We start from the raw sequence: 25263 nt of genomic DNA, 5'->3' as shown, positions 1-25263 counted from the left end.
CATCCTTAAAGTGTTCTCGTATGCCTGCCTGTATCTACTGTAGGGGCCATGGCCTCGTACTGCAACAGAGCGCATGCTAATGAGCCTGTTCGACAGCAGTGCAGCACAGTTCTTGGGCATCTTAGAAGCACTTTGGGACAGCACCAGACGGCCGCTGCAGACGAGGATGCCAGATGAACCAGAACTGCAGGAGGTGATCCTGGAACTCCTGTCTGCTGGCATCAGTATATTATCTGGTTAGTAAAACAAATGCATAACAGAAAAACACTCTGCAGTTATTACAGTAAGTGCACAATTAAGAGGAAACCTGCTAGTGCTGCAAATGCTTTAGAATGCTTAAATTTGAATTGGGTATTTAAGGTGACGAATGCTGACTTTGTGTATTGAGTAATGTGCTGGTATCTTCCTGTTTGTGAAGGAGTTGTAACTACTAGTGAGTCTCATGTGAGTCTCAGTGCACTGACACCAACATCCACTCTAATGGATTTAGCCATTACAGGTTAGTCCATGTTTCCTTTGTCCTTTTTTTCTCACATTTCAATCAACATGTACAGCACTTTATCATATGTTGCAAGGTGTTTGTTTTGTGCAGTGGTTTGGAAATAATTGTGAAGTAATGTGATGTCTTTTGTCGCTAGGAGAAAACAAAGTACCCATCATGTCTGCGATGAGGTTTGTTAAGATGTTGTTTCAGTACAGGCAGCCAGATGCTTTCACCGAACTTGCCAGAGAGATGCTCCAGGTTTTGTCTGTGAGTAGCACACAGGCAACTCATTATTCAGAAAAGGGGAATACACTCCATTTCTATCAGTTCTCACTTGTGTATGCTCAAGTTTCCAATTTGTGCTGTGTCTCTGAATGGATCTTGAGTATCTCTTTCTGTGTCAGGGTGTGGAAGGTCAGTCATTCAGGAGGGCCGAGCTGGAGCTTGCTTTACTTGACAGTTTCAGCCGTCTGCTGTCTTCCCAGAGGAGCCATCCTAAAGAGGACAACATGATTGATGGTAGCAAAATTGAAATTGTGCCACATATGGATCACCAGTCTCTAAACCTTTATAAAATGGATAAATGGATTAGGAGAAACTGGCCACAGAGGATTCTCACAAGTCATTTATTGCTGTTGCCCAGACTTAATTGATTCCTTGTGGTTGATTATTTCACTGTGTTGCCAAGCTGCTGTCAAATGTATGTGTAATATATGAGTATCTTAAGCAAGTTACTTCCTGTCAAATATTAGCTGACACACTTTGCGATTTCATGTTCATAACCTAGCATTGATTAGGTACTAATAAGGTGCTCGACAATGGGCCTCAGTTACTTGATCACAAAACACTTCTTTCAGTTATCTCAGAATTATAATGTGGTCGTGTTGTTTGATGTTTCCAACAGACAGACACAAGTCTTCATTCTCAATGAGTTGTGAATTCACTGGCCTAGTAGACACCCTGCACAAGTCTGTTTATGGCTCTGCTCCTGTAAGTTTCTATGTTGTGTGTGTGTGTTTGTGTTGGGGTTGATCTGCCAACGACTAAGATTACAGTTTTGAGATAGAGTTAATTTTTTGTGTCTAAATACTGTATGTTTGTGCAGGAGGTGCAGCCAGATGGGGATCTGGTTTTGGATGTTGTTTTATTTCTGTGGGGTAAAGTGAAGCTGGTGCTCCAGAGGGATCAGCTGCCAAATCTAGAGTTTACAAACTACCTTGAGAAGGTAGATAGTTACGGCAAGGTATGTATTTAAAAAGGTAAGCATTACTGAAACTTTAAGTTATTGTCAAATATATAACTGCTACTTTTATCTTCTACAGCATAACGTTTTTTAATAAATGCAATTTTTTGAGTTTAGGACTGAGGGAACTGTAACATTAATTTGGACAGGATAAAACACATACATTGACTTATATTTACGTAATTTTTTACACTATGTTTAATGTTGACATCCTACTTATTTTTTTTCTTGCATGTAACATGTTTGCAGTGGCTGTGGTGTCTGTCTATGCTGTGTGAGGTGGCCTTTGCCTGTGACCTGGCAACTGTTGACTGCATAATGACGGCAGAGATGATCCACATGTTGGCCGTACTGCTGGAGAGAGCAGCTGAATGCAGGACTCAATGTCCAGGTGAGGAACTAGGTTCTGCCATTTGCCCAGTTTCAGTCTGACAGCTAAAATCATGCATCTTTTGTACTTTATCTTGTGTTGTTTTATAGAATATCACTCTGGTATTTGATATTGGGTAACCTCCCCCCACACTCACATGCACACACGTACATCTCATGTTCACCATAGCTGTGATAATATTATTATTCTCATGTCATATGTCTAGGAGCTCGTGAAGCAGACTGTGAGGGTGTGAAGCCAAGCTCTTTCTCTCTTCTTGAGGTATGTGAATGGATTGACTGTATATTACAAGGATTTATTATTATATAAAGTGTATGTACATGTGATGAAAAAACAAATTACATATATTGTGCCAATGTGCTGTATTCTGTCTCAGGTGTTTCAGAAATATTGCATCATCCAATGTGTATGTTTGTAGAGTTCAAGTACAGAGCTGCTTCAGAAGGTGTGTGAGATGGTGGAGATGGGTCTTGAAGCTTTGGCAAAGGGTGTAGCTACACTGCTGCCCGAACATTGCTCAGCAATCACTGACTCTGCCTTCATGCAGGTAGGCAGTCAAACTGTCCAACAATCAATCTGACATTTATTCATTTTACACCATTCTAAGACAGGTGTCGCCTTGAGTTAGGGTCTCAACACGGGGATGTAAGTTGGGAACATGTAAAAAAAATAATAGGAAATCGGTGTAGATTGAGAAAATACAATGGGTGAGTGTTACTAAAACCTGTTTTCCTCTCATTTGGATAGAGATTTAGTCCCTTCTCTCCATCGACTCCCTCCCCATCTACTCCGACATCATCAGGAGAGAGAAGTGAAGAAGAAGAAATAAGTGAGAAGGAAAAAGAAGAAGTGGAAACTAAGGCAGAATCAGTCAGTATTACTCAGTCCACACGTGTGCTCCTGTTGGCCACAGACCTTCATCTGGAGCTAGACATCATCCACCACAGGGCTTCCCTCAAGTTGCTGCAGCTAAAAGCAGGTCAGATTCACTGCCACACTGACAAATTTACTCATTGGTGATTTTTGAGAATTAATTAGGTTGAGTTTGTACTCAATTTTACATTGATAAATATAATGAAATTTCCTGATCCAGCACTTGCTGATTTACAAACAGAAGTTGAAATCTCTGACAATTAGTCATGGTTAGTGCTTAGTGGTCAGTTTAAATGTTCTGAAAAGAATATTGATTCAAAAATGATGTCTACCAATAAATCATGCCTAAATGTAGACACAAATAATGGGTTTAAATATGGTGGTTTGTCCTGGGACTTTGTTGGTTGTGTTTAGTCGCAGAGTCTGAACTGTTGGATCGGATCAAGAAGAACAAGGTTTCCAAAGCTCTTTTCCTGATCCAGAAAGCCTCACTGGCGTACAAGAACATGGAGCCAGAAAACAGCATCAACACCAAGAGTTTGCTAGAGGTTACACATTCACAATCATTCACTCACAACTACGCCTGTAATGTAAAAAACTTGATATTTCCACATGCACAACTGTATGGTGTATGTTTATCTGCAAATGTGTACAGTACATGTACATTTAAAGGGACTGTTTGTAACTTCTTACACGTATAAATCAATCCGGGTCGGTGTCCCATGCGCGCTCGCGTGTGACTACGCTGTTCAGACTCAGACTCCAACACAAACTACACGGAAGCACCAAAACCGCGAAGTTATATCTAGTGAAGCCCGTCTTGCAAAACAGTGTTGGCCGTGGTCGGAGGACGCGGGTAAGAACGTAGCTTTGGTCTCCAGGGCCGGAGTCTCTGCTCCTCTGCCTGCCTGCCTGCCTTCACTCACAGCTCGCTCCACCTCATCTGCATGCGCGCACACTACACACTGCAGAAGAGTTAGTTTAGCTCTGAGAATATCTAGTGAATGTACTGTGGACGTTTGTGCAGAAATAAATGCTACAGCTCCTCCAGACCAACAGAGGTTTCCCGTGTCTTGCGAAGTGACGGTGCTCCGCAACGAGTTACGTTATCGTCTCCGACCGGGTGCCGGTGTCTCCCCTGTTCCCTTGATTCATGGAGAGACCTTCGTCTGGTCAGCTAACATTACTGCCAAGCAGGTGAAATATAGAGTGATAATGTTAATCACTGTTTTGACGGATGCTCGCTCACATTCACGTAGGGCGAGCGTGAGCAACAGGACACTGACTTTCGTTGACTTAACGGCCACAGGTGTCGCTGTTACAACCAATTTCTGAATCTTACAAACAGTCCCTTTAAAATATGCTTACTTTTAAATAAACTATGATTATTCAATTGAAAGTATTGTATAACATATACACAGAGCCAATGCCCTGTTAGGCTTAACATGGGCTGAACTAATAAATACTATTTTGTTTCTGAAGCTATACTTAACAGTGAAACCAGCTAGTTTTGTCAATTTTTGGAATTTAAGCCCTTTACTTCAGGCCTCAAAGGCACATTTAATTTCTGTACACACTGTATAAGTGAAAAGACTCAGATGTAGCCACTTTCAGTGATGAGCTTCATGTAGTGTTATGAATAATCAACTGGTTTGTCAATGTGCACTTGCCAGGAGGCCTCCACCCTGATTGAGAGAGCAGAGGTGGAGGAGAGAAAACTGTATAACTCCACCACCCCGAAGACTCCAGCTGAAAACAAAGATAGAGGGATAAAGGAGAAGGAAGAAAACCCTCCACCTCCCCCCATTCTGCTCTCACGCACTGACCGCACTTTAACCTTTGCCCCAGCACCTTATAACTTGGAAGGACAAGTGAGATTTTATTACTAATCTACCAAGTAGCAAATAATTAAACACAAATTCTATACTTTTTTTTTTATCTTATTCTTTTTTTTTTTCTTGTTTCTTTCCAGGTGTGCTGGTACCAGCACTGCGGCCGTGCAGATGAGGGCATTAACCGGAAAGTCCGCCTTGGAGACTGCAGCCTGCCAGGAACTGGAAGTATGGTACAGTTTATCTCTTTCACAGAAGAGTGTCAGGTCTAGTGGATCGCATTTTTGTCATCTTGTATGATCTGGTGTGTGCCCATTAGGTTTGACTTTGTATGTTTCCAGGTACCAGCAGTATCTGGTGAGTGTGTGCTGAGGGTGGAGGGGCTGGAGCCTAACCAGAAGTATGTGTTTGCTGTAGCCGCCTACAATAGCCAGGGAAAGCTACTGGGCAACACCATAGGAGGGTCAACATTCCCACTGCTTGCATCCTTGCCCGTACCACTGCTCTCCACGTGGGCTCACTTTGCGCAGGTACACTACACACTAGTGAAAACTAGTAGACACTTGGTACTAGTTTGTCACCTCACCACCTAAGGTTCAAGGTCCTTTATTTGTCATATGTCAATTTCAGCAAAGCAGTCATTGGCAATGAAAATCTTTGGTCTCAGGTTCCTTTAACAATGCTCATAAAATATGTATCTATAAAAGGGGAAATCACACAAGTACATGTAAAAGCAAAATGATAATCTAAGGCATAAAATGGTGCAGTTAAAATAAATGTAAACATAAGTAAATATGAAATAGTAATGTGAATGTAAATTTGTAATTTTGTTGATGACAGTATTTCAGATGGGAAAACTGGATGTAAACAGGAATGTACTATGTAATAATGAGAAGTACTAAAAATATACTGTATATACAGAGGTGCAGACAGGAATGTAGTATGTATAGAGAAGTAATAAATATGTATATATACTGTATATATACACAGAGGTGTAACAGTTTGTAAAACAGTAGAGAAAAGTGACCCTCATCACTTGCTGGGTCCAGGTGCTGCTCATTGTTGGGATTTTGGCCTATCCCAAACTGATGGATACCTTAAAGGGACAGTTCACCCCAAAATCCAAAATACATATTATCCATCTTAGCTGTTCTGATATTTATCAATCTAAATTGTTTTGGTGTGGGTTGCAGAGTGTTTGAGATATCGGCCGTAGAGATGTCTGCCTTCTCTCTAATATAATGGAACTAGATGGCACTCAGGTTGTGGTGCTCAAAGCGCCAAAAATACATTTGAAAAACTCAATAGCAATGTCTCTTTCCAGAAATCATTACCCGGTTACTCAAGAGATAATCAATAGACCTTGGTGTGAGCAGTTTCATGTAGGAACTACACCCGCCAACCATACCACCGTGCAGAAGGAAGCGTGAATCTACTCACAGACGAGAGGTTTATGCTCGTGACAGCGCGAGATGTAAACATTAATGGCTTCCTCCTCAGCTGAGCTGTAACTAGCTCAGTAGTGCTAGCTGATATGAGGTGATACAGTTGGCGGGTGTAATTCGATAGAAAGAAAATAGTTTTGGCACTTTGAGCACATAATGAGACTCATTATATTGGTGAGAAGGCAGACATCTCTATGGCTGATATCTCCAACACTCTGCAACTCACACCAAAACAAAGTAGATTGATAAATAGCACAACATTTAAGAGGAACATACAGTATGCATTTTTGTTTTGGGGGTGAACTGTCCCTTTAACACTGTTGCCCACAGAGCCAGAGAAAAAGCAGGATTCCGGCTGAAGCTTTTTTGACTCCTTCCTCAGGTGGCATTTCAAACAGAGCAGTATGTTGTAGCGATTAGAGCCTGCAGAGAACTTTGGATCCACTATACCTACCCTGACCCTGGGTCCCACAGCACACAGGATAGACTCGCTGTCACAGGGTGAGGAGGGGAACACATCCACACAGTTAAAGTCAAGGAATGTGTATTTCTTTGCATTTGCAAATCTCCTTTTGTTCTATCCCCATTCACCATGCTGAAGGCTGCGTGTACAGACCCTGCAACACTCCTCTCCTCACCTGTGTCAGTTGTTCCTCACTTCCATCTTCATTGAGACAGAGATCAACATTCAGCAGGGATCGCTCTATTGTGACTCTACTGTGACATTCATCTGGGAACAGGTAAAAAATGTGTCTGGATAGAGAGGTGTACATGTACAGGGAGTATGTATTTTCCAAATGGAATGACTGTCACAGTTGATTGGAGAGTTATCATTGTTAGCAGCATCACAGTATTAAAGTTTCTGTCCCTTGTTTGCTTGCAAACATAAATACATAATATGTGTACGTGTGTGTTTGCAGGAAGCCAGACTGGCAGAGTGTGACCGAATGCTGGTGGCCATGGACCTGGCAATGTGGTTGAATGACAGTAGCGCTGCCGTGCAAGCTGTAGTTAGCTGTTATGGCCTCTTGGCACCTCTAATCTTCCATCAGATCACTTGCGACCCTGTTGTACAGGTATGCCTCATCCATATAAGGCAGGGGTTCTGCACACTGGTTCTCAACATTGGTTGAGAACCAATATCCCTCTCTGTCAACACGGAAGGTGTGCCTCGGAAATGTTTTGACAATCACAAGTGTGCCTTCAGTTGCAAAAGGTTGAGAACCCCTGATATAAGGCATCCTACAAACAACAGCTTTCCTTTGTTACCAATGTAACATAATATAAACTGTAAATAATTCATAACTACGTATGTGTGTTAATGCCTGTGTCTGTGTTCTGATGTGCAGGTGCTGAAAAAATGCTTGATAGTTCTGGAGGAGAATTCAGGTCTTCTCAAACAAAAATGGAGTGGAAACACCTCAGAGTCATTTATGCACATGATAGCCTCCATCACCTACTACCTGTCCAAGGTGGGTCTACATGTGCTTATGTACAGTTTAAACTGTTTATGTGCGCGAACACGATAGAAGTTGTGGTGATTGTTACCAAGTGTACAGATACTTTGATTCACCTTTTCAATATTTAGTAAACACATTCATCCACAGTGACTTACTTAAAGGACCAGTTTGTAGGATTTAGGGGGATCTATTAGTAGGAATGGAATATGATATTCATAACTATGTTTTCATTAGTGTATAATCACCTGAAACTAAGAATTATGTTTTCGTTAGCTTAGAATGAATGCTTCATATCTACATAGGGAGCGGGTCCTCTTCACGGCATCCACCATGTTGGTACAGTAGCCCAGAATGGACAAACCAAACACTGGCTCTACAGAGAGCCTTTCACATTTTTATGTTACCTGAAGGCCACCGTAGTTCTCCGATATACTTAGAAAGGGAGGGATGAGTGGAAGGATATTCAGTGGGTTACAATCTGCAAACTCACCGCTAAATGCCACTAAATCCACACACTGGGCCTTTAATTCCCTGATATCCCAAATGATAACTAACCAGGAGCTGTGCACAAAATAATGTCTCATCCTTCATCCGTCCTGACCAGGCATTACGTGTGCTCAGGGAGCATCAGATGGCTTCTGTGGTGATGGACTGTGGTCGCACGCTGCTCCAAGGGATCTATGACGCCCAACTGCAGATCAGTAGATGTGCCAGTAAAGCTGTGAATGTAAGGAACAGTGGAAAAGTGTAGATTTATCATGATTTATCCTAACTCTTAGAATGACTTAAGATCATGAAATGAAAATAAAGGTGCTATTGAAAACATTGATAACATTCAGCCACTAGATGTCGCATTCTCCCTCCTGTTCCATTGCATTCACTTCACAAGTAAATGTTTCTTACAAGTCGCTGCCAGGCACTTAACGTCAATCTCAGCCATTTATCCGTTTTTTCCACTTAAACTGCCAACACAGAGTTACCACGTGATACCAACATTGTTAAACTATTGGCTCACAAGCCTTGTTAGAAGTGGGAACCAAACGTCAGATATCTTCCACAGAGATAAACAAAACATTAATTTTGGACCCGCCAAATTTTTTTAAATGATTAATTCACAATCATAATAATTATTTTGAGGAAAAGCATTACTTTTGTTCGGCACCTTTCTAAAGACTCTGTGGATGTTTTTTTATTACTGTGTATATATATATACACAGTATATACTGTATATTTGTCTACATAAAAATGTTATCAGTAAAACCTTTAATATGATTACCCAATATATTTTCAGATTTTTACAAAAGACTGCTATACTTTTGGTGAAGTTTTGATATGAAATACTTGTAAATATATACCCAATGAAGAATATCTTGCTCCACTATTCTAGTGTTTGTTTGTTTGTTTTGTTGTGTGTGTGTGTGTGTGTGTGTGTGTGTGTGTGTGTGTGTGTGTGTGTGTTGGTGAATGTAGTCTAAGACAGATCATGCTGCAATCAAGGGTGAAATGAAGATAAGTCATCAACTGAAGGCACTGCATTGGATGAACAATAAAAGAATTACATCTGAAGCAGCTATCACCACAGATAGTGGTAACACACACACACACACACACACACACACACACACACACACTTAATGTAATAATAAATACTTTCTAACCTTATTCACCAAAACTAACTGGCATGTAACATCTTTTTAGGAAGACTAAATTTCAAATATTTCATTACATTTTTGTTTGAGTCTCTCAGCTGGTTAACTTAGTGATTGTTCTGTGAACAATTACTAGACGTTGTCAAGCATAACAGATGATATTGCAGTTACATATTGATTCAAATAGTATTTTCTCCTGAACTTCACGTTATATTTTTCTGTAGAGATTGTCCGCCCACTGACTGACTGTGAGAATCCCACCGTATTGTATGATCTGATCTCCAACAGCACATTAAAGGATGCCTATCAAGATGGTAAGTGGCACACACTCACAAACTTTTTTAATGAATATTTAGTCTTGGTCATTGACACCTGTGTTTTAATTTTTATAGTGATGAAGCTCAGACACAAGGCATATTTTATTGAGTTCGCGGCACTCCTTCTCAAGAGAACCATGGAAGAAGGCAACCCAGACCTTGTGTTAAAGTGGGGACAAATCGTGTTTGAGTTTCTATCCAGGTGCGCTTTGACTATTCACCTCTCTGCTGATTAAAAAAAGGAAATGGTAAACTTATAGATTTCAACTTTCATTTCATAATCATTGTGTCCTTTCTTACTCAAATGAATACTTTTATAAGATAAGATAAGATAAGATAAGATATTCCTTCATTGGTCCCGCAGTGGGGAAATTTGCAATTATAGTTCAAACACTGCATTTCTGTCCACTTACGTATAGATCATACTGCACTGTGTTACAGATAGCTGTTTTGCCTATTGCTGATAAAGACTTGTGAATGCATCTCTCTTTGTTAGGCGTGACGAGGTTATGGGACTATTCACAAAATGTTTGGAGGGAAACAGTCAGCATAAAAGAGGAAATGAACCACCTCAGGTGAAAATAGTATGCACACAAATACCCAACACATACATGTAGGTACACAAGAACATACAATATCCTGAACATCTATGCTATACAAAGATTTCTTTACCATTACACTTTATGGACAATGATCTACCGAGAAGTTGAGGTGGCTTCTCTCCTGTTTGCAGATGATGCCCCTCTGGTATCATTCGAGTCTGACCTTGCCAAGTGTAATGAGCTATGGGAATCCAAATTCTTTCTTTTTTTACTTATGTAAAACTGTTTTAAGAGATAATGTATATTAACTTTTAAAACTGCTTCACAGGAGCACACACAGAACACCAATCTCATTATGTGGAACAATGTGTTCTGGTTTCTGATATTGTAAGGTGGTCCCAACCTACTGTGTAGCCATATGCCTTAATTTTAGTGCCTTATGTTTACTGTAGACACCCATCACAACTTCCCATAAATACATTACATTAGGGATGTACCCTAACCCCAAATACTTTGTGCTGCTTTTTGTAGCAGAACACGAACACACCTTCACACGATGATACAAGAAAGAAACTAAAGCAGAAGATGCCACACAGCATGCTTCATAGAGTGAGAACTAAGAGGTACAGTATTTATGCCTGTGTTTGTGTGTAATTAAATGTTTGGGTTCACATAACCAAATGTGCACTGGACTTCTATCCATGTGTGTGTAGGGAAAAGCAAGCCGTGGAAAACCTGCTAAGCATGATGTCGTCTGTGGTGAAACGTCACAAGAAGCAGCTCCGGCTGAGGAACATGTGCTGTGAGGAGAGAGTGTGGAAGTCTCATCTCAACTACAGCATGGCTCAAGCCCATCTAGCACTGCTTTACCAGGGCCTGGACCAGCTGCACGGAGGAGCCCTGCACCACAGGTTCACTCACAAGATACCAGCTACTTTATTTCATCTTTTCTGTGTTTTTCTGAGTACTATTGATCGGTTGCATCAGTTACATTAACTAGCCTAAGGGTTTGCTACAATGACATGTCAACACTAAAGCTACGTTCACACTGCAAGCAAATGTGGCCCAAATCCGATTTTTTTTTGCTCTCATGTGACACAGATCTTATTTCTGTGGACACAGAAATCAGATATTTTCCAATCATATCTGGTTCACTTTTATATGCGGTCTTATATCTGATACATATCTAATCACTGGTCATGCGATGAATTCAAGTGTGTTTTTTCCACGGTATACTTCACTGCATAGGTGCCGATCACTCACCATACAGTGTCAAAGCAGTCCGTTGAAACTACAGAAGAAAAAGGATCTCTCTCTCCACAGTGACAGTGTGTCAATCTGCCACTCATTATAGTTGTTACCTGACAAAAAATACTTTCTATATTACCCAGTTCTTCTGAGAAATTCAGCGTTATGTTTCCCTCAGTTGAACTCTGATTTAATAAAATGTTAAGGCAGACTGGCTTTATCTGGGAAACATTGCGAGCATTTACCGGTAAGCTTGGCTTTGTTAAATTTAACAATATGTCAAGTAAGTTGAAGACTTTATTTGCCTACTCAGTCAAGTCAAGTAAATTTTATTTGTATAGCCCAATATAACAAATCACAAATTTGCTCAGGGGCCTTTACAATCTGTACAGGATACGACACCCTCTGTCCTTTACAGTACGACCCTCTCATCGGATATGGAAAAATTTTACCCCAGAAAAAAATATTATCATTTAAAATGTAAAATTAACTTATCAAACAGACTTTTCACAATTTACTCGGTTCATCTGATACATTTTGTCATAAAATAAATTCATGTTTCAAAAAGAAGAACTCTGATTTAATGAAATCACATGTTATAAAAATTGAGTGGACGTGCTAACTGGCGGTGTTTCGGGATTTCAAACAGTAACGTTACACATCTTACTTTAGTTTCTTTAACTTAGTTCACAGAAGAGCTGTTAAAGTTAAATATTAGCCGAAATGAAAAAGTCTTTCTTTAGGAGTCATACAAAGTCATACGTTATGATTTAGGAGTATCATCTGTGTATCGGGGAACCCAGATCTGTTAGATTGAGCAAAAGGTAACAGAGTCTGGCAGTCACTGGCCTCCAACAACTCCAGAGTGTATTTTTGGAACAATGCGTCACCGGACGGCAGTCCCCCATGTGTGTGTGAGACGTTAGTGGTTGCATGTGAGGCGTTTCAGGGTGGAGATCCGTTCACACTGATGTCAGATATGGGTCACTTCAAACGTGAATGTGAACAGTCTACGTATGCAGAAAGATTGGATTTGGGCAAAAAATCCAAACTGATCATTAGCCTTGTGATGTGAATGTAGCATAAGTGATATACTGTTGCTGATTGGCCCTCATTCTTGGGAGACATTTAGTCGTACTTTTCGTATCGGAAGTTAGATATTGTCGTATTTGTAGTCACCATTGCTATGATTAGTGTTTCAAATATAAAACATTCTGCATATGTTGTATATTCATGTGTGCATGCCTATAATATTATGTTCTGTATGTACTTGTTTCAGTTACAGGCAGTTAAATCCCTTGTGTTTCTCTCTGGCCTACTCTGGTGTCCTGGTGCGGAGGAACCCACAGCGACAGCAGTCTTCTAAATATGAGAGCGTCTCAGAGAGACACTCCTCTCACTCCGGTCTTAGGGAATATGTGGTTGCACACAAAGAGAGGAGCAAAAATGAGGGTGAGAAACACTGAAAAATAAGTAGAAAAACTATCACCTGGTCTGTATTTCATCACTTATCTCAATCTATTCTTCCAGCAGTCAGAGTGGATGACTCTGACACAGAGGAGAGTTGTGAGGAGGGAGAGGACTTCTCTCAAATGGTGGAACAGCAGATTGAGACACACAGACGCACTGCTGCCTTGCTGCTGGACTCACTTAAAGAAGCTGCTTTACATCTTCAAAGGGCCATGGTACTGCACACACATACATGGACATACACTCATACACAAGTACAGAAACACTGACATTACATGTGACCATACAGTTTAAATCCAGGTATTGTATTTTATGCATCTATTTTTAATATTTTCCAGGTGTTGGCCCATCGCGGCAGCCACTGGACCACTCTGCAGTTTGTGTGTCAGACTGTGTGGGACCAAAGCTGCAGAATCACTGACCTAGTGCAGAGAGCTGCTCAGCTTGAACCTCCCTCCCCCATCACAGCGGACCAGCTGCACACCACCTTCACCCCACTACTGGTGCTGGCTACTGACCTAATCATGGACATGCTGAACAGACTCGAGGTAAGTGTCACATACAGCTGTACACACACGTAGCTGCTTGTTTAAAAAACTCACACACATAATTATCCCTTACTAATAAAGTATAAAAGCACTGCAAAGTGTGTTGCAATCATAGACTGTATATAAGAAGTGGACATAGTCACCGTGACACCGTTTTGAAGCCTCGAGTTTGGCATTTTGGCCGTCGCCATCTTGTTTTTTTGGAACCATAAGTGACAGGAGAGGGTGGAGCTTAGTACAACCGAACGCTGAATAAGACATTTTTAGCCGACCAAAATGTTACGATTAACTTTCATGAACTGAAAACACACTGTGAAAGGGTTAAAGTTCTAAGACGAAAAGATGGACAACTCCCAGACCGGACAATGCCGTGATAGCGACAAGTCAATCACAAGGTAGCCACTCCCTAAAGCAGGGGTCACCAACGCGGTGCCCGCGGGCAACAGGTCGCCCGTAAGGACTAGATGAGTCGCGCGCTGGCCTGTTCTAAAAATAGCTCAAATAGCAGCACTTACCAGTGAGCTGCCTCTATTTTTTTTAAATTTTATTTATTTTATTTTTTTGCTATTGTTGTTTAAATCAGACTTGCATGTAACTTACAAATGACAACATATATATATAAAAACACTTAAAATTTAAAATGTTTTTTGTGTTTAATATAAATGAACTCTGACCTAGTATAGTTCAAAGGTCAGTATTGTGCGCATGACCAAAACGTAGCGTTTGTTGCGCTCATACAAACAAGCTAGCAGACGCAACGAAAATGAGGAGAAGAAAAATGGGATATTGTGATTTCACAAGACTGTCGTAGAAGTGATCATTTTCAAATGTTTGAAAAATTTGAAAAACATGTGCACTTAGAGAAAATATAAAAATAAAGTGTTGCATATTGATATTTATCTGTTTCTATATATTTGTTGTGAGAAATCATTAACATGATCAGTGTTTTCACAAAGATAAATATCATTAATTATTAATAATAACATAGAGTTAAAGGTAAATTGAGCAAATTGGCTATTTCTGGCAATTTATTTAAGTGTGTATCAAACTGGTAGCCCTTCGCATTAATCAGTAGCTCTTGGTTTCAAAAAGGTTGGTGACCCCTGCCCTAAAGCATACCCTGCTTTATGGTCTATTTGACTCGAAATGTGACCATAATTTACTAAATGAACTTCATACTGTATTGAAGACTTGAAACTAGTGATTGAGACCATAAACTCATGTTTACAATGTTTACTGAGGCAATAAATCAAGTGAGAAGTAGGATCATTTTCTCAGGGATTTCTATAGAATCAAACTTCTTTTTGCAACCAGAGGAGTCACCCCTTTCGGTCTATTAGAAAGAATGCAAGTTTAATGCACATCCGGATTGGCTTCACTTTTCACAACCGGAGGTTGCCGCCTGGTTGCAATCTATAGGCTGCCAATGATTGCTATTGTCACTACAGTCTGCATCTTGTCATCTGAGCAAAACCACATTTACAGCTACAAAGTGAACATGATACATTCCTTTGTCCTTACTAGCTGTGGAGTTTGTATGACAGAGACTTGACTGAGGATGAACTAGAGTCCAGTCTCCACTTCTCAGCCCCACTGGATAACAGCACCCAGGCGGACCTGCGTTGGGTCCGCACCCTGGTGTTCCACACTCTGGAGCGTCTCCATGACAGTGGCAAATGGGAAAGCCTGGCCCACTTCGCCTTAGTTTTCAACTCATACACACAGTGAGTGCGATTTTTTTTTTCCCAAAGCAGACAATATTGCAATCTTGAATCTCCAAGTGCAGCTAAGATTTGATAATGAATAATTTTGTATAGTAACATTCATCAAAGACAGAGATGAGTAAAGATTAGGGGCACAATCTTATTATTAAAGGGAATTTGAGTGGAGCTTTTACATTTTAAGAATTTTAGGACAATGAGAACACAACACACACTCACTATATTAAAATATACAGAAATCATATGAGAAACCTTTAATAAATAAGTGGATTTTCACACAAAACAGTATTTTTTATTACTTAACATTGCCACATTATCAAAGAGTTACCTATTTCAGAGTTTTTGCCCATGGTTTTGTGTATCCCAGGGAACGTTATGCCTTGATCGTAACTCCGCTACTGGTCCACGCTCAGAGGAGGCTGCTTGAAAGGATTAGTTCTTTTGGAGGACCTGCAGTCCCTCAACCACACCATGTCAAGACACAGAAGGCCAGTGGCAAGGAGGTAGCACATCCCCACACAGACCTGTTGAAGCATTGAAGTGAAAATCAAAGTGTAACAAGGAAAATCATGCCAATAAAACAAATATTGTAATTGTAATTGTAAAATATTGTATTATCTTGCACCATAAAAGAAATTAAATATTTTCAGGCTTTTCTTTTCTTTTTCCTTTTTTTTTTGGCTTTGTATGATGATAATATCTTCAGAGCTTGAACAGTTATCTTTCGGCACATGTAGAATCATATTCACATCATGTGTTTTTGCCCCGTTGAAGGTGTAATAACTAAATTATTAATCTCTTTTGTGTACACTTGCATATATACAGTATGTGGTGCTTTCTTTTCTATATTTCAGGTGACTTACAGGAGCTACGCAGGCTCCCAGCTCCTCATTGGGTGGACCTCTCGCTTTACACACCAACCGCCCGTTCACAAGAAAGCAGCACTCACATACTCCACTCCTCGAGACGCAGTTGACCTTAAAGGTTTGAACAGCCAGCCCCATGTCATGTCATGTCAGAATATTTCAATCACACAAAAAAATGTTTCTAGGCAGTTGTAAATGACAAATAACATCGAAATGGTGGAATGGTGAGATTATATGGTATGAATTGTGCAAAATTACCAAAATGTTACATAAAGTGGAAAGCACAAAGTGTGTACTGTGTTTGCATGTATAACGTTTTCATGCATATATGTTGTGTGTCTAAGGTGCAGAGATACAGCACTCCATGTCCCTTGTATGCGTTCCTCTGGATGTAGAAGACACACTGATCTGTTACCGTCAAGCTCTCGAGAGAAGACCACATTGTCTTCAGGTCTTCCAGCATAGTCGTTCATTACTGCTGCTACTTCTTGCATACACATCGCCCTGTGAGTTCAGCGCTAATTGATTAGACACACACACACACTCACACAACAACTTTTTGAAACCCTCACTGTATTTGTCTCTCTCCAGGCTTTGCGGCACAGTTGCCGCACTGTCAGAGCAGTGGTCTCAGCCATTCTGCAAGCCTGGTTGATTTCAGTCCCTTAGTTATGCCTATTCCAAACAACCAACCTTGCGACCTGACTGAGGAAGACTACAATACTCCAAATGCTCTCTACAGCCTCCCTATCAGCCCTGACCACATGCCGACTGTCACTGCTGCATACTCCACCTCCATTAGTAAGAGCACAAAATACTTAAAAAAAACACAGAAAGACTTCTATGGTACATTTTACATAGAGAAAGCATGTATTGACAAGTTGTCAATAGGTGGGACACTGAGTTAGGAGCCATACACATGGTGCGTCTTTTGCACGCTCAAATCTCTTGTCTGTTGTAGATGTGTGGCAGGCGAGAGCGCAAGCGTTCCCAAGTGTTCCCAAGTGTTCCCTAGAGTTCCCAAGCGTTCCCAAGCGCCTATTTTTCAGGGCACGAGGGCTGGGCTCCGAGGTAAAAAATAAATAATAATAATAACAAAAAATAATAACAAAAAAATAGCTCAACTTTTGGAAAGCTGCAGCACGCACCGTAGTCATGTGATGAGGAATAACCAATCACAGCCGGTAGATATCTTTTCTTTCTTCCATAAATATCAGTCTATGGTAAATATATGGAGGAGAAGTTAATCATTTTAGTGCAAGACTGCGGTACCTGAGCTTTACATCTGTCCCACGGACTATTTTACTTGCTTCACCCTTTCCGTCCAAGAACGTCACAACATCCGATTGAAAGGTCAGCCTATTTGACACAGAGAAATCGAGCAGTAAAGCTACTGTGAGGGATTTACGGTGCTGGAAATCCATTTATCCTTGTTTTGACTTTGTTAAGTTTAGTCAGTTAGGCTTTTACTGCTAAATTACCGCAACTTCATCATCTTCATCACAGCACACAGGTTGCTTAGTAACGGCAGGTGCGGGTAGAGCAGGTCATCCAACAAGCAGGTCGTCTACCAATCGGAAGGTCGGCGGTTCGATCCCCAGCTGCTCCGGGTCACATTTCGATGTGTCCTTGAGGAAGACACTTAACCCCAAATTGCTCCTGAAGGCATAGCAACCGGTGTGTAAATAAGTATTTAGATTAGATCCTGATGGGCAAAGTTGGCACCTTGCATGGCAGCCTCCGCCATCAGTGTATGAATGTGTGTGTGAATGGGCGAATGCTGATATGTAGTATAAAGCGCTTTGAGTGGTCGGGAAACTAGAAAAGCGCTATATAAATGCAAGTTCATTTACCATTCTGAAACACCTTGGATAAAAGGATGAAAGTAGCACGGCTGGCGTTTTCCACGCGTTTTTGACACGACATGTGAACGGCCCCTTAGATGTATTATATACAGACGTAGGCAAAGTTGTTGGTACCCTTCCGTTAAAGAGAGAAAAACCCACAATGGTCACTGAAATAACTTGAAACTGACAAAAGTAATAATAAATAAAAATTTACTGAAAATGAACTAATGAAAATCAGACATTGTTTTTGAATTGTGGTTCAACAGAATCATTTTAAAAAACAAACTAATGAAACTGACCTGGACAAAAAATGATGGTACCCCTAGAAAAGATGTAAAATAATGTGACCATAGGGACATGTTAAACTAAGGTGTGTCCTGTAAATAGCATCACAGGTATCTTCAAACTTGTAATCAGTCAGTCTGCCTATTTAAAGGGTGAAAAGTAGTCACTGTGCTGTTTGGTATCATGGTGTGTACCACACTGAACATGGACCACAGAAAGCTAAGGAGAGAGTTGTCTCAGGAGATCAGAAAGAACATTATAGACCTTCATGTTAAAGGTAAAGGCTATAAGACCATCTCCAAGCAGCTTGATGTTCCTGTGACTACAGCTGCACATATTATTCAGAAGTTTAAGGTCCATGGGACTGTAGCCAACCTCCCTGGACGTGGCCGCAAGAGGAAAATTGATGACATATTGAAGAGACGGATAATACGAATGGTAACCAAAGAGCCCAGAACAACTTCCAAAGAGATTAGAGGTGAACTCCAAGGTCAAGGTACATCAGTGTCAGATCGCACCATCCGTCACTGTTTGAGCCAAAGTGGACTTAATGGAAGACAACCGAGGAGGACACCAAATCATAAAAAAGCGAGACTGGAATTTTCCAAAATGCATATTGACAAGCCACAAAGCTTCTGGGAGAATGTCCTTTGGACAGATGAGACAAAACTGGAGCTTTTTGGCAAGTCACATCAGCTCTATGTTCACAGACGCAAAAATGAAGCATCCAAAGAAAAGAACACTGTACCTAATGTGAAACATGGAGGAGGCTCGGTTATGTTATGGGGCTGCTTTGTTGCATCTGGCACAGGGTGTCTTGAATCTGTGCAGGGTGCAATGAAATCTCAAGACTATCAAGGCATTCTGGAGCGAAATGTGCTGCCCAGTGTCAGAAAGCTTGGTCTCAGTTGCAGGTCATGGGTCCTCAAACAGGATAATGACCCAAAACACAGCTAATAACACCCAAGAATGGCTAAGAACAAAACATTGGACTATTCTGAAGTGGCCTTCTATGAGCCCTGATCTCAATCCTATTGAACATCTGTGGAAGGAGCTGAAACATGCAGTCTGGAGAAGGCACCCTTCAAACCTGAGACAGCTGGAGCAGTTTGCTCACGAGGAGTGGGCCAACATACCTGTCGACAGGTGTAGAAGTCTCATTGAGAGTTACAGAAATCACTTGATTGCAGTGATTGCCTCAAAAGGTTGTGCAACAAAATATTAAGTTAAGGGTACCATCATTTTTGTCTTGGCCAGTTTCATTAGTTTTTTTTTTTTAAATGATTCTGCTGAACCATAATTCAAAAACAATATCTGATTTTCATTAGTTAATTTTCAGTGAATTTTTATTTATTATTACTTTTGTCAGTTTCAAGTTATTTCAGTGACCATTGTTGGTTTTTCTTTCTTTAACGGAAGGGTACCAATGATTTTGCCTACGTCTGTATAGGGTACCAGCAGACTACAGGACAAGATAATGGCATGGAATATCTGGATGAAGTATGTGTCAGGCTGTCATGGTCATAAAGGTCTTACTTTCCTCCCCATCTCCTTCCAACTTTTCTCTAGAGTATCTCCAGGCCAACAATCATGACTCCCTCAGAGTTCAGGCACTGCATGAAATGGGAAACCTACTGTTCTACAATGGAAACACAAGGTTTGAATCTGTTGGCTGAGTGTGTATGTGTGTGCTGAAGCAAGCCCACCGCTTTTCATTGTTTGCTTTTACCTTTGATTATACAGCAAAAGTCTGTAAGTTGAGCTTTCAAAGATTTTCCTCACATTCTCATAATCATTTCATTCCTGCCTGTGTTTTATCTCCAGGGCAGCACGCTCGTACTGGAGTAAAGCTGTAGATTGTGCCTTACAGAGCTCAGATGCTGTAGAGAAATGGGATGGCATGTCCTTTGGGGGTGGCTCCTTGCAGCAAACCCTGAAACAGGCTGGCATTTGGGGATGTCTACAGGCTGCTGGACTCACTGCTAAGATTGCACAGTAGGTTTCAATGAGGTTCAGCATTGATTTGATGTTTTTTATGTAGGGCTGCGCCATTCATCAAATATTAATCGTGATCATGATTTTGGCTTCCCACAATTAAATGAACATGATTGTCTGCGATATTGACGTTTAAAATGAGTGCCCCACCATAGAAAACTCTGCTGCAATTCAAATCAAGCACTTCCTAATCTAACAGCCACCAGGGAGCCTGGGAAAAACATGTTGCAGCTGCAGTCCAGAATAGAAGAGTAATACTGTATATTACTTCTTTTGCCTGTCTGCTCTCTTGTATAATACAAAATACACTAAACTCAAACAAAAAAACTGATCTAAAGATCTGTTTGTTTGTTTGAATGTAGCACAACATGAAAGTTAAAGCAGTGCTCTGTTGATTTAATTTTTGGTAAAAAAATAGGACTGTCAATCGATTAAAATAGTTTATCACGATTAATCGCACATTTTTTATCTGTGCAAAATGTACCTTAAAGGGAGATTTGTCAAGTAGCTAATACTCTATTGGAAATCCATTAAAGGGACTGTTTGTAACTTTGTAAGCGTATAAATGTAGCGGGTCGGCACACATGCATGCTCGCATATGCGCGTTCGCGTGTAGCCGCTGTACCCTCCTCCTCTGCCTGCTCGCCTTCACTCAGACAGCGTGCGCATTCTCGCTCAGCTCGCTCCATCTCTAGACGTGAACGCGCGCTCACTACACACTGCAGAAGAGTTTGTTTAGCTCTGAGAATGTCTAGTGAATGCACAGGGGACGTTTGTGCAGAAATAACTGCTGCAGCTCCTCCAGACCAACAGAGGTTTTCCGTGTCTTGTGAAGTGACGGAGCTCTGCAGAGAGTTACGTTGTCTTCTCGTTACCGACCGGGTGCCGGTGTCTCCTCTGCTCTCTCCGGCTGCGGGCGGAGAGAGCAGGGAGATACGCTGCACAGCCCCGCTGCCTCAGCCTGTACTTAGGCAGGAAAAGCCAACACTAGGATCAGATCTAAATCATGTTCATGGAGAGACTTTCGTCTGGTCAGGTAACATTTCTGCCAAGCAGCTGAAATATAGAGGGATATTGTGGTTTTAGCTGACGTGTGTCGCCTCACTGTTTTGAGCGATGCTCGTTCAGGTATATTTAGAGCGAGCAAGAGCGAGCCCGACGCTGACTTTCGTTGATTTCACGGCCACAGGTGTCGCTGTTAACAAGCATTTCTGAAAGTTACAAATAGTCCCTTTAACAACACAAAACAATGACAAATATTGTCCGGAAACTCTCACAGGTACTGCATTTAGCATGAAAAATATGGTCAAATTATAACATGGCAAACTGAAGCCCACCAGGCAACAACAGCTGTCAGTGTGTCAGTGTGCTGACTTGACTAGGACTTGCCCCAAAACTGCATGTGATTATCATAAAGTGGGCATGTCTGTAAAGGGGAGACTCGTGGGTACCCATAGAACCCATTTTCATTCACATAAATTCATTGCATAAAAATATTTTGTCCCTAAAATCAATGAATAATCATGATAAATAATCGGGATCCTAATATTGATCAAAATAACTGTGATCATCATTTTGGCCATAATCGTACAGCCCTAGTTTTTCATGTATGTTGCAAGTATATCTCTCTAAAATATCTCTCTACATGCTCCTGAGGGATGTTTTTCGATCTACAGGTATATCTTAACGTCTGATATCAGCCAACGGACCAAGTGCTGTCTCATGTCTGCACACCTCTTTAAGGTGATACTTCTAATGCATGTTAATCTCTTTCCCCATAAACATGGTTTTTACTTCTTCTTAAATGCAATATTGAGGAAATGATGACTGGAGTACTCTGACTGTATACTGTTGTTTTGTTATGTGTGTTTGTGTGCATTCATTTTGACATGCTTGTGTGTGTGTGACCCACTTCCCTAGTGTGTTCTGTGTTGCTCCCTGGCTCAGCCCCAGGCCGACCTCCAGTACGCCTATCACAGCATCAGAGATGAACTGCTCCCTGGAGTCGACCTTTTCTCTGAGACCCACAGGGTTCAATTCAGCACCACTGTAGCCAGCCTTAACTTCATCTGCCACTGGCTTTTCACCACAGGCTACTACATCACGGTACACACATAAACACTGTTTGTCTGTCCTCGTTTTGAACTGCAGTGCTCAAGATGAATAATTGACTTGTTAAATCATGTTTGTAATTTCAGCTACTGCCCACACTAGCCCTTTACCTACATTTTGTGGGGACTGTGTGCAGAGATTTCCAACGCACTGTTGAGGGCAAAATACTTAAGGTCAGCATTTGTGTTGTCTTCTATATGTACATGTAAATGTTTTTCCTGTCATGATTCTGGTGGAGATTTCACTCTGGGTTGGTGTTTTCTGCAGATACGTGCCCTTACTGAACTGTGTCTGTTCACTGAAGCTGTAAAGGAGGCAGTTCAGCTCACACAAGGAACAGGCCTCCTTCTGCCTTATGGACACTACATCGCCAAAGATAATCCCCAAGTAACAACACACATATGTTTCCTTTCTCTCTTAGCCAGTGTTAACTGGTAATTTTGACAGTGTAGCATCTTGTTATTGTTGACATACTTTATGTACACTTTTAGTTACAATGTTGACATTGTGTTTATAATACTGTAAATCTGAATCTTTCATGGAAGACATGGATATTTGCCCAACACCTAATGGAGAGATACATATGTGTACCGGTTACTTACTTAACCTAATTCAAACATTAGTGGGAGACAGACTGTACAGTATTTCTGGAAGACTGTCAAACAAAAATATTTGTTGTTGTGCTGCCTCTGCACAGTATTGAAAGTATTGTTATGTTTGTTTATATATGCCATAATTTGAATAGACATTATAGATTGTGCTTATTCTGCAGCCTGTGAAGACATTCTACAGCAACAAGTCTCTCCTGGACAACTCTGAGGTACTTTCTGTATAGGATTTCTTTAGAAAGCTGAAGATCTGGGAGCATTTCATTAGTGTAATTCTGTCAAGTATTCTAATTTAAATGAAAAAGTAAATCTTACATTGTTTCTGGTGGATGAATAGTCACATAAATCAATCTTAAAATGAATAACCATACTGCCACATTATGTACGGTGGGGGTACAATTTTCTTTCCTTTTGATGATATAACAGAATCACTTCTTCTCCCCAACCCCAAGTTAATGTAATTTGTGTGGTTGTGGTTTGTGGTTAGGCTTTGGAGGAACTTGTGAACTCTGACTTTGCTCCAGAGGTGCGGACTCTGTATGGATCCACATTGTGCATCCGATTCAACCTTGCTCGTCTACAACTAGTCCTGGCACTCAGTAACACCGTACAAGGCCCTCCTGTGTCAGGTCTGTAAGCAAGAGTACTTTCTTCTCTCTGTCATTTATATTGGGTTTATTATTTGGATCATGTGACATCTCTCATTGGATTGCCTTGAACCAAATAAATTTAATTTGTGCAAGAACATTAGGGTAGGATACATGCTATTATACTGATATACATTTAAAGGGACTGTTTGTAAGAATCAGAAATTGGTTGTAAAAGCAACACATGTGGCCGTTAAGTCAATGAAAGTCAGCGTCCTGTTGCCAGCGCTCACCCCTGTGCACGCGCTACCTGAATGTGAGCGAGCATCCGTCAAGACAGTGAGGCGACACACATCAGCTAAAACCACCTGCTTGGCAGTAATGTTAGCTGACCAGATGAAGGTCTCTCCATGAATCAATGCTGATCCTAGTGTTGGCTTTTCCTTCCTCGGCCTCCAAACCGCGGCCGGAGGGAACAGGGGAGACACCGGCACCCTGTCCGAGACGATAACGTGACTCGCTGTGGAGCCCCGTCACTTCACAAAACACGGGAAACCTCTGTTGGTCTGGAGGAGCTGCAGAATTTATTTCTGCACAAACGTCCACAGTACATTCACTAGATATTCTCAGAGCTAAACTAACTCTTCTGCAGTGTGTAGTGTGCGTGCATGCACGTGTAGAGGTGGATCGAGAGAGTGAGAACGAGAGCGGTGTTTGAGTGAATGCAAGCATGCAGAGGAGCAGAGTACAGCAGAGACTCAGGCCCTGGAGACCAAAGCTACGGTCTCCCCCGCGTCCTCCGACCACGGCCAACACTGTTTTGCAAGACGGGCTTCACTAGATATAACTTCGCGGTTTTGGTGCTTCCGTGTAGTTTGTGTTGGAGTCTGAGTCTGAACAGCGTAGCCACACGCTAGCGCGCATGGGACACCGACCCGGATTGATTTATATGAGTAAGAAGTTACAAACAGTCCCTTTAATTTGAATAGGAACATACCCTTTTCGTGTTCTCCGTTGCTCCAAATATCCAACATCCAAGAGGTCTATGGGCCTTTTTGAGAAAAACTTGCCTCGCTACTTTAAAAAATTTAACCAATTTATCCTCAATATCATGTAGTGGGTCAAATAGTTATAGGTCATTTTACAATTTTGTAGGGCTGTAAATCGATTTAAATATTTAGTCGCGATTAATTGCATGATTGTCCATAGTTAATCATGATTAATTGCATATTAATCACACATTGTTTATCTGTTCGAAATGTACCTTAAGGGAGATTTGTCAAGTGTTTAATACTCTTATCAATATGGGAGTGGGTGAATATGCTTTCTTTATGCAAATTTATGTATATATTTATTATTGGAAATCAATTAACAACACAAAACAATGACAAATATTGTCCAGATACCCTCACAGGTACTGCATTTAGCATAAAAATTATGCCAAAATCATCAGTGTGTCAGTGTGCTGACTTGACTATGACTTGCACCAAACTGCATGTGATCATCATAAAGTGGGCATGTCGGTAAAGGGGAAACTTGTGGGTACCCATAGAACCCATTTTCATGCACATATCTTGAGACCAGAGGCCAAGGGGCCCCTTTGAAAATGGCCATGCCAGTTTTTCTTCCCCAAAATTTAGCACAAGTTTGGAGCGTTATTTAACCTTCTTCGCGACAAGCTAGTATGATATGGTTGGATTCCTTAGGTTTTTCAGTTTCATATGATGCCCGTATCTTCAC

The 25263-nt window shown here is 41.0% G+C and overlaps 1 protein-coding gene across 7 annotated transcripts in view; it reads left to right on the top strand.

Annotated features, from left to right (window-relative positions):
• Positions 1-25263, top strand: part of cfap54 (cilia and flagella associated 54) — a 99648-nt gene that overhangs the window by 5529 nt on the left and 68856 nt on the right. For 5 of the 7 annotated variants that reach the window (XM_074612184.1, XM_074612181.1, XM_074612185.1 and 2 more), the window contains exons 9-49: positions 44-236; positions 419-499; positions 639-751; positions 889-1003; positions 1389-1474; positions 1590-1727; positions 1977-2118; positions 2324-2379; positions 2537-2665; positions 2866-3097; positions 3406-3539; positions 4665-4862; positions 4964-5056; positions 5165-5353; positions 6651-6769; positions 6870-7008; positions 7189-7344; positions 7618-7740; positions 8333-8455; positions 9199-9316; positions 9602-9691; positions 9770-9896; positions 10191-10269; positions 10768-10859; positions 10950-11147; positions 12764-12936; positions 13015-13169; positions 13293-13502; positions 15027-15226; positions 15591-15726; positions 16078-16207; positions 16434-16595; positions 16681-16890; positions 19791-19878; positions 20046-20216; positions 21893-21959; positions 22137-22322; positions 22415-22501; positions 22596-22715; positions 23101-23148; positions 23424-23565. In XM_074612184.1, the coding sequence (XP_074468285.1) occupies positions 44-236; positions 419-499; positions 639-751; positions 889-1003; positions 1389-1474; positions 1590-1727; positions 1977-2118; positions 2324-2379; positions 2537-2665; positions 2866-3097; positions 3406-3539; positions 4665-4862; positions 4964-5056; positions 5165-5353; positions 6651-6769; positions 6870-7008; positions 7189-7344; positions 7618-7740; positions 8333-8455; positions 9199-9316; positions 9602-9691; positions 9770-9896; positions 10191-10269; positions 10768-10859; positions 10950-11147; positions 12764-12936; positions 13015-13169; positions 13293-13502; positions 15027-15226; positions 15591-15726; positions 16078-16207; positions 16434-16595; positions 16681-16890; positions 19791-19878; positions 20046-20216; positions 21893-21959; positions 22137-22322; positions 22415-22501; positions 22596-22715; positions 23101-23148; positions 23424-23565 (5548 nt within the window). The remainder of the gene's footprint in view (positions 1-43; positions 237-418; positions 500-638; positions 752-888; positions 1004-1388; positions 1475-1589; positions 1728-1976; positions 2119-2323; positions 2380-2536; positions 2666-2865; positions 3098-3405; positions 3540-4664; positions 4863-4963; positions 5057-5164; positions 5354-6650; positions 6770-6869; positions 7009-7188; positions 7345-7617; positions 7741-8332; positions 8456-9198; positions 9317-9601; positions 9692-9769; positions 9897-10190; positions 10270-10767; positions 10860-10949; positions 11148-12763; positions 12937-13014; positions 13170-13292; positions 13503-15026; positions 15227-15590; positions 15727-16077; positions 16208-16433; positions 16596-16680; positions 16891-19790; positions 19879-20045; positions 20217-21892; positions 21960-22136; positions 22323-22414; positions 22502-22595; positions 22716-23100; positions 23149-23423; positions 23566-25263) is intronic. The other 2 variants (XM_074612183.1, XM_074612182.1) reach the window with 2 other exon arrangements.

Source organism: Sebastes fasciatus, chromosome 16 (genome assembly GCF_043250625.1).
Source record: "Sebastes fasciatus isolate fSebFas1 chromosome 16, fSebFas1.pri, whole genome shotgun sequence".
Lineage (NCBI taxonomy): Eukaryota > Metazoa > Chordata > Actinopteri > Perciformes > Sebastidae > Sebastes > Sebastes fasciatus.
This window is presented reverse-complemented; position numbering and strand designations above follow the sequence as displayed.